The sequence below is a fragment of the Papilio polytes genome, unplaced genomic scaffold, assembly GCF_000836215.1.
Source record: "Papilio polytes unplaced genomic scaffold, Ppol_1.0 DF823510.1, whole genome shotgun sequence".
Taxonomy (NCBI): domain Eukaryota; kingdom Metazoa; phylum Arthropoda; class Insecta; order Lepidoptera; family Papilionidae; genus Papilio; species Papilio polytes.
The window spans coordinates 2,346,691-2,355,821 of record NW_013525694.1 but is presented as its reverse complement, the minus strand read 5'-3'; the positions used below and the strand labels follow the sequence as shown (position 1 = coordinate 2,355,821).

At 32.0% G+C, this 9,131-nt stretch overlaps 3 protein-coding genes across 3 annotated transcripts in view; 2 read left to right on the top strand and 1 right to left on the bottom strand.

The window, feature by feature from the left end:
- LOC106104671 (integral membrane protein GPR155) overlaps positions 1 to 1,292 on the top strand; it is a 9,337-nt gene extending 8,045 nt beyond the window's left edge. Inside the window, exons 14-15 of the mRNA XM_013284794.1 lie at positions 6 to 131; positions 596 to 1,292. Coding sequence (XP_013140248.1) covers positions 6 to 131; positions 596 to 788 — 319 coding nt within the window. The 3' untranslated portion in view covers positions 789 to 1,292. The remainder of the gene's footprint in view (positions 1 to 5; positions 132 to 595) is intronic.
- A 1,526-nt stretch (positions 1,293 to 2,818) lies between these two features.
- On the bottom strand, positions 2,819 to 4,219 carry LOC106104566 (DNA-directed RNA polymerase III subunit RPC8). Its single transcript, XM_013284643.1, has 4 exons — positions 3,999 to 4,219; positions 3,635 to 3,818; positions 3,320 to 3,460; positions 2,819 to 3,042 (listed from the first exon to the last, which is right to left on the bottom strand). Exons 1-4 carry the CDS (start codon positions 4,107 to 4,109, stop codon positions 2,834 to 2,836), a joined length of 645 nt encoding a protein of 214 aa, XP_013140097.1. The 5' UTR covers positions 4,110 to 4,219; the 3' UTR covers positions 2,819 to 2,833.
- A 102-nt stretch (positions 4,220 to 4,321) lies between these two features.
- The window catches only part of LOC106104535 (ecto-NOX disulfide-thiol exchanger 1-like), a 5,348-nt gene continuing 538 nt past the window's right edge, over positions 4,322 to 9,131 (top strand). Inside the window, exons 1-8 of the mRNA XM_013284612.1 lie at positions 4,322 to 4,717; positions 4,881 to 5,527; positions 5,881 to 6,099; positions 6,350 to 6,533; positions 7,297 to 7,403; positions 8,271 to 8,390; positions 8,503 to 8,649; positions 9,048 to 9,125. Coding sequence (XP_013140066.1) covers positions 4,669 to 4,717; positions 4,881 to 5,527; positions 5,881 to 6,099; positions 6,350 to 6,533; positions 7,297 to 7,403; positions 8,271 to 8,390; positions 8,503 to 8,649; positions 9,048 to 9,125 — 1,551 coding nt within the window. The 5' untranslated portion in view covers positions 4,322 to 4,668. The remainder of the gene's footprint in view (positions 4,718 to 4,880; positions 5,528 to 5,880; positions 6,100 to 6,349; positions 6,534 to 7,296; positions 7,404 to 8,270; positions 8,391 to 8,502; positions 8,650 to 9,047; positions 9,126 to 9,131) is intronic.

Below are 9,131 nucleotides of genomic sequence, written 5' to 3'. Positions count from 1 at the left end.
TTTAGGAATGGCGCGGATACGGTTAAGTTACCGCCAGTAGAAGAGCTCAGTTTCGAAACTAAACACGTGTGCGAGCAGTTCATCACTCACCACTTGGCGCGTTGTCAGGACGCTATCACTAAGGATATCAGGTAAAATTAATTACATATTACTTATCGCCTAAATAGGTCCATAGGTCTCTAATTCGCTGGCGCTTTACGGGCCTTTGTAGAGGAGGCCCATCCAAGGACTTCGAGATTTCTTCCCTATTCCAATAAGACTACCTGCAAGCGAGAAGCGCAAGACCGCATTCAGACTTCGTTTCTATTTATACTTATTATAAAGAGGAAATATTTGCATTTTTGTTTGTACTAAAAATTACTAAAAAACTACTACGTCAATTTAAAAAAAAAATCAGAAATAAGTAGTATAGACGAAGTCGCGAACAGTAAATAGTTAAGAATATTAGCGAAAAAGTTGTTGCCCAATAACAACCAGCATACAAATGTTATCGATGACGTTACGAAATATTTCGCAAATATTCGGAATAGGCCCTCTTTTCGAAGTATCAGTTGTGTTGCATTTAGTATGTTATTTAAAGTTGTCAATATACTAGATGGAGGATGCGCACACACCGCGGCGTGTTCCGCGGCTCGTGCTTGGTGAGCTGGCTGGTCAGCTCCGGCCTCGCCGCGGATCAGTTCGACGCGGTCACCTATGGCCGACACCTGCTCGACGGCAGGCTCATCTCGCATCTTAATAATACCTATCACTTCACTAATAGCCCCCTATTGTATAGATTTAACTAAATCGACTTCACACTTGGCCAGTACAGTCGGTCAGTAGCGCTGTCAATCAATGTCAATCAACTGGCACAGTGTAAACGCTAACTGACTGGCTTTCGCAACTCTACTAGCCAAGTGTGCTGTGCATATAAGATTTACTTGGAATGACTTGACTCATGTCACTATTACTTTGAAAAAAGAAAAACAATGGGCAATATGCATGCATTTTTCTTTTTTTTAATTTTCGGTTTGGCTTCATGTGCATATTGCCTATTGTAAATTCAAAAAAAAATTGTTATCTCTGTTTTTAAAGTAATAAGCGAGATGGCAACATTATTGTAATACGCGTCAAGATAACGGTAACTTCGCTAGCTTAGTACTTAGGACAATTATAACACAACGACTAAAGCAATGCTTATTCGGATCGAAAATTGGGCACATTATTAGGCACAAATATTTACAGAAAAAAATTATATTCTTTAAAAATATGTGTAGAGGTGTAGATTGGCAGAGTAAAAATTAAAAAAAAAGAAAATATTGTGACAAAAATGAAAAAAAATATACATATATTGAAGTGCTTTTAATGTTTATTTGTAAGTAAGGTGAGCGGTAAATGGAAATATATATTTAGAGTAAGTCTATTTTAGTAACGATGTTATAGTTCTTTAATTTTATATGATCTCCATGTTATGGTATGAAATATATTTCTGAGATTAGTATGCTCTCTTCTACTTTAGAATATTTCGACTTAATATTGTTCTTTACCTTTACCTCATTTTGTATCTTATTTGAATTGAACTTAGAACTAAACTTACAGACTTAACATACCGTGAAAGCATATATTACTTATATGTATTAAATTCCGCTTTTTTACTATCACATAATTTAAGTTTATGAAGTAAATCGATAGTTTTTATGTTTCATAGTTCTCGATCCTTCGATCTAAACAATACCAATACAAATTATATAATCTATGGAGATCTGTATTTTGCGTCTACTGTGAGAGTTAGGTAAAAATAACAAGGTAGTCCGAAAATTTATAACAAATTATCTTATCGACATTGACAAAATTTATATTTGTAAAGTGTTCCTACTGGACGTGACACAAGACATTAACAGATCACATACAATTTTTTGTTGTGACGCTACGAATACTTTATCGTAAAATTTCTTATTAACCCCCTGAACTCCGATTTTGAATTAAATTGTTCCTCATTTTTATTTTACATTCACATATGGGTGCGTAGTCTTGTGACCCAGAATAGAAAATAATATACATTATTTGAAAATTAAGACTTGACATGCTTCATGCTGAATTCTAGTCATATATTGAACAAAATGTATTTCTTACTTGTGGGAAGTGTTGACTGTTGTATCAAAATAAATGATTTTTTATTAATAATGAATTAAAATTATTTTAATATGGTTGTTTTAATAGTATGTATTGTTTGTTTAGTATTACAGTGTAACTTTAAGCACCCATTGAAAAGAGTCCTTTTTTCACGCGCCTTATAAGTGTTGAATTAGAATATTAAAAAAGAAAGAATGCCAATAAATCCTGTTATATTTTTAATAATATTAATTGAATTAATCGTTTTATAAAATTAAAATCGGCATTTCCTGTTTTTATAATGGTTTAATCTTGAAAGATTTTATTCAACCACATTGTTAAATATGTATGATTATTAAAATATGTCTATGAAGAAATATTTTATACTTATTTATGTATTTATTACATTTCTGTAATGATATTAGTTTTGTTTATTTTTTTAGTTTTTGTGATATCTGTGGCTGTTAAACATCATTGATAATGTAGTATAAGAAGCTTTAGATTGTGTAAAAAATCTATATATTGTATTCATATATCAAAAGAAATATAATGCAAATTATATTGCTGTTTTATTCATTTTATTGTACATGCTTAAAATTGTTGATTTTTTTTTAAATCACCAGACTTTCATTAACCCTGTTGTTATCCAATGCAACACAACTCCAAGAAATCCTAAGGTAACTTTAATGAGCAAAGGTTATAATGAAATTGATAAAACCAATATTTATATAACAATTTATTATTCATTATCTTGATCATCATTTTCGTCACCATCATCATCTTGTTCCTGTGCTTCCCACCATGTGAGCAAGCCTAGTCCTGGCTCATTGATGCCACCTATTATTCTGTATGGTGCTATTGTTTGAACAGGACATTCTGTCCCGGGGGGACCCGTTGGTAAACTCTCCTCAAATACTTCACTTGTAACCCTAAATCTTATTGATTCTCCTGAAAATAGAACACTCTGTTATGCACGGTCTTGACGGCCCCAATTGACTACACATATTGACATTTATTGTATTTATTTCCAGATCATCAATATATGTCCATACTTGTGTTACTGCGGTTAAAAATCACAGTAATATTAACATGTTCATATAAAAATAATTACTAGTACTAATCATGTCTATGGATAAATTAAATGCAATTTATAGATGTCACTAGCTGACTGATAATTGAATATGGTTTTTTTAAGACGGTATTCAAATCTAAGTATGAAAATCACCTGAATCCATAAATAAATCATGCTTTTCACCCTCCCCTTTTGGATATTCCCATACCCATGCTTGGTCTGTCTCGTCAAACCTTGAAGGATGCTGCAAAGCATTCACTGGTATTAAAATATCTTCAAAAAATCCTATTGTCACTGTAAAATGAATTAAAGAAAAAAATATTTTTTAAAGTATTAAGTAGTTTTTAAAGTAGTAAGTAAGTAAGCAAAGAAAATCAAAACCCTGATCACTCAAATTTATCAAATAAAATAAAAAGCTATTCGCTATTCCAACCTTTTTAATTATTACTTTATATTAAGAATACATACCATGCACTCCATCCCTACTACAACTTCTTATTTTCCCTATTAAGATTTCTTCCACAATAGGTCTGAACACAATATACCGAAACTTGACTTCAGTGTGTGATGACCCATCTCCAGGGAAAATATATGAATGTCCAATGTGAGTTATATCAAATAGCGCTATGCACAAACCTACATTAAGTACTACCTAAAATGCATGAAACATTTTATAACATAATAGATAGAGTACCTGCCTTCACATGTAATCTTGATAAGTTTTATTTAATATTTTCTCTTTGCAAACTCTGACGTACTTTTTTTTAATTCATATTACTCTGTTAATAAGTTAAAATAACAATATCACAACTTTAATCAAGTAAACACTAACCTTATTAGCAAGTTTCCTATTTAGCAATGTTGTTATTGATTCCGTTAAACTTTGATCAAAATGTTCAGGAGTAACTCTAATAACATCTTTCATTTCGGATAGCACAAACATTATGATAAATGGACATTTCTTAAAAGTAGGATGTGTGTTTTGTAGGTTCGCGGTTTTATTTTTAACTTTAACCAAATAAACTGACAAGTGATAAGAAAAGTGTGGTCCTATTTGACATATTATGTATGTCAAAGAATATGTTATGCGTCAGTTCTTTGATAAGTGTCGAAATAATCGATTTTTCTTCTTGGCAACACCTAACCAACTATCAAACGTCAACTTCAATATTCAATCAATCAATTTCTTATCAATTTTTCATATCCATTGTTAATAGAATAAAACGAATATTAAATAAAAGTGACCTAAACTGCGATTTAATTTAGAATCAATCTAACATAATAATGTCAGGTGATTAAGATTTAATTCAAATTGCGCCGGTTGTGCAGATTATCTTTTGATGGAGTTTATGAGTATCACACACTAGGCTAAAGCCTTGTGAAATAACATTTTTCAATATTTAATTATTTTCAAAGGTAGTAGAAGAGATAGATCTCGGTCCCCTTCACGAGACAGTACGAACAGACGCAGAGACAAACATCAGGAGTTAAATAAAGCTGATATGTCTAATGTATTGAATCAGATGATGATGACAAATATGTATTCTCAAGGTATGTTTTTATTTGATAATAAATTGTATACCAAATAAGATATTTATTTGTTTATGTTGGTCAATGACTATTGGGAATCATTGTAACATTTTTAATGCATTGATTTAAATCTGGTAAGTTACTGGAAAACATTCAAGTACTTAAAATGTTATATTTGTTATAGGTAACATGCTTTTGGGTGGAGGAATGTATGGAAATATGATAATGCCAAATGCCATTATGACTGGAGGAATAATGCAGCCAACTCCAATGGAAATAATGACTGGTACTGGTTTGGAAATGATTCCTCAGCCTCCAATGGACATATCAGTAATAGGAAATCAAGGTTTAGGAACAAGTGCAACACCAATAGATATGAATATGATGAATATGGGAAGTGTGATGGTGGACCCAGCTATGCTCCCTGTGTACTCAAATATGAATACAGAAGTGGCACAGGAGAAAAAAGAAATTGTCTTAAAACATTGTAAACTGACTCCCCCTGTACCTGGTACCCCTCAACCTCCGAAAAGAGAACGTCCTCATGGCTGCCGCACAATTTTTGTCGGTGGATTACCTGACAAAATACGTGAAAGTGTACTCAGAGAGATATTTGAACCATATGGTAGAATACAGATTTTGAGATTATCTAAGAAAAACTTTTGTCATATACGCTTTGATAGGGAAAGTTGTGTGGACGCAGCTATGGCAATTACAGGCTATAAAGTTAAATTGACAAACAAAGATAAGGACAAAGATGATAAAGATAGTGATCAAGATGATGAACATTCTCATGCAACTAATGGTTGGTTGCATGTCGACTATGCCTTGGTAAGTCTTATGTTATGGTTTTTTAATACCATGTAAGAAATCTTTAGTTAAAGTATTAGCTTGTGCTACCTCTCATCAGCCTGTCTTTTGACCATACAATATCTCTATATATTTCAATAGAAAAACATCAGATTTTACAATAAAATAGTAACAAACTCATATTCTACTGTTCCTATAGTATGTTTGTGTGTGAATCTTAGATTAATTATTATATCTGTCAATGTTTTTATTACTTCAGAATCATTCTAACATAAAATTAAAATTTTCTTGTTTTAATAATTTTAACAACTTTAGTTCTGTTTGTGAAAATTCAATACGGAGATGTTTCACATTGTTTTTGCTGTTTCTTTTAGAGTAGAGATGATCAGAATGAATATGAGAGAAGACAGAGACAAGCAGCTCGTGCGCAGCAAGCACAAATGCAACAACTCACATCACATCCAGAAGCTAATCGAGCAGTGAGTTATAAAAGATCACCATCACCTGTTAGGATTCAACCATTCACAAATGCAGCAATTGTCCAACTATCAGAGAAAATCAAGAGTGAGGAATACTTCTCTACTTCACTACCGGTATGTTGATATTTCACAAAAAACAAATGTAAAACGATCTTAAACAAATTAATTAGTCACATGAAACACATTTCTACACACACAATAACTTATGTTAGTTTGTTACTTTAAATGCATCTGAGAATATATTTTTTTATAATTATGTCGTAAAATGATTGTAGTTGTTCAATTCCTGGTGATTTTTTAAATATCTTAGTGACTTGAAGATTTTATGAATATAAATATAATAATTGGATATTTTTTGTTACAGACTCTCATAGCTTGGTTAGAACGAGGAGAATGTTCAAAGAAGTATTCAAATCAATTCTACACAATGATACAAGCAACCAATTCTCACATTCGTAGATTGTACAGCGAGAAAATACAATCTGAAGAGGAATTACAAGAATGTAAAGAGAGAACTAAGAGGAATATCCAGAATATTATTGATCAGCGTAAGTACATCACAAAATCTTAACATTATTTCGTTTCTCATTGTTTGAAAGGATGGAAAAGGTGTAGTATTTACAATATTTGCTGAAATTCCACATACTTAAGCCTTCTAAACTACTGGGAATTTTGGTATAGCAATATGTTAGTGAATTTATGGATGCTCTTGTCTCTCTTCTGGTCATATCGAGTTCCTCATTCGGGTAACGAGGCCAGCGGTCATCGTGTTTACGTAAATATTTCAATCTGACACAGCTACTGGAATGAAAAGTGTAAGTTATGTGTTTTGATAAATTTTAAATTGAATTTCTGATAAAGTTTTGTAACCTATTTTTTCATAATGTTCGTAGTTTATTACCACGATTGGGTTTTTGTAGCACCCGATATTTCGGCACAGTTGTATGCGCCATGTTCATTCGCTGTGATACAACAACCCAATCGTGCTGAGAAAGCCGTATCTTGCGAACATTAGATTTTATATAGTTTATAGTTATCCAATTTTTATATATAAAATTGAATATAATTTATCAAAACATATCATATCTCTCTGCAAAACCTCTGTGTGATAATACACTGTCGTGTCTACGCTCGCTGTCCCGGGAGGCTGTCAGAACTGAGGGCACAAAGCCTGTCAGCCGTGCAGACAGTGCCTACAGTGCCTACAGTACCTAGGTATACGCTAGCTGGGGTGCGGTCCATCGCGTGAACAGATGGTATGTTTGGTCGAGCGTCACGGTCAATGCTCTTAACATGATTTGTGAACCTCAGTCGAACAGGTGGCGAAAGTGTTCTCAGCGGCCACTCACCAGCGGGTCTGGGACCATTTCACTAAACCTCAAAGAAAAAACATTGAAACATGGCAAAAAATGACACAGGTGTGTACATAACTATGAGTAACCTCAAAGCTACAACAAATTACGCTTTCTGATACAAATCACAGATTTTTTTGTTCCCAACTATGTTATTTTGTTTATGAAACAACAAATTCTTCTATTATTGATTTTATTATTTGTTAGTATATTTAGGCTAGTAAGCATGCATTTACTATTGGCATGAATCCCGTATCTTATATTCAATAACATTGAAAATACTTCATTCTACAATGTTTCATATTAATATTTTAAGGTTTAAAACCTACTGTACTAGACTTCTATTCTCCTAGAGTCTGCATATTTTAAGTTTTTATTCAAAACTGATTTTTTTAAGAAATTTATAAAGTGTAATCGATGAAACTATGTTTTAGGTTAAATTTATAACCTCAAATCAATGCATAAATAAAAGTGAAACACTTGCTTGATAATGTCCTAAAAAGTAAGACGACTAACCTTTTAATTACTTTAATAGATTTGACATAATTAAAGCCAAGTATAATATTTATAATCAATAATTCTTTAAACACTATTATGTATTGGAATTATAATTTACAATCTACCCTACTTTTGGTAACTGGTAAGTTAGCTTAACATAGTAAGTATGAATGCCATAATAGAAGCTGTTTATTCGGGTGGTGCAGAAGTCATCAAATGCAGGTAACAACGGACAAATTTAAGTGTTAAGAGGTATTATAAAAAATCTAGTTTTTAAGCCCTAAAGTATGAAGACCATAGATTATATTTCTTTAATTTATTCTTAATTGTTACTGATAAATATTTAGAATTGTGTTAAATGTAATTTTAAAAGTATCAAATGATGCTTGGTAGAATTATGAATTATGTTACACAAATATTTTTTAACCATTTTAGGAGTTTAATAATTTGAAAGAAGAATTCAATGAGAAATTCCAGACTGAAGAGATGGAGTACAACGGAATGTGCTATAATAGGATCACAGATAATAATAGTGAGGAAATTCAAGAGTTAAAGGTAATATTTATTCATAGACCTGTTTTATTAAATATCAACGTTAATTTATTAAAACTTTTAATACTTAACCTGCTATTAAATTGTCCTAATCATGTTTTTATTCGTGTTTCAGAGAGAAAATGAAAGTCTTCAATTCCAATTAGAAGCATATAAAAATGAAGTTGATGTTATAAAGATGGATGCTCAAAAGGAAATGGAGAAGTTCAAGGCCCAGTACATAGCGCGACAAGCGTTGCAGAATGCTATGGACATCGGTGATGTATGTTATAATTACAGTTATACAATCACTTTCATTACTTATTTTTTTTATTTACTACCTGTTAGCAATTGCAAATGTCAAAATTAAAGTTACCATAATAACTTGTACCATAATAGCTTGTAGTTTATGGTATGCTCCGTTTCCCACATGAAGGTGTTTTCGAATTATTTACTCTCTGAGTTTAATAGTGTGAAAATATATAACCTAAAGCGTGTCGTAAGTGTAGGGTTTTATAATAAAAAGAGAATTATTCAAAAACATGCTGTGATTCCTGACATCTTATGGCTCCTTACTTGCCTCATTTTTGGGTTAAAAACTTTTTGTTTTAATTATTTCTTAGTTTTAAGAGTAACTATTTTTACAGTCAATGTAATGTTTATTTATTGTTTACTTGTTAGCAACCACCATTACCAGCTCCAATAATAAAGCCGCCGCCGCCTCCGCCGCCCTCGTTGCCGGACGACGGAGATACTAAAGTTCAT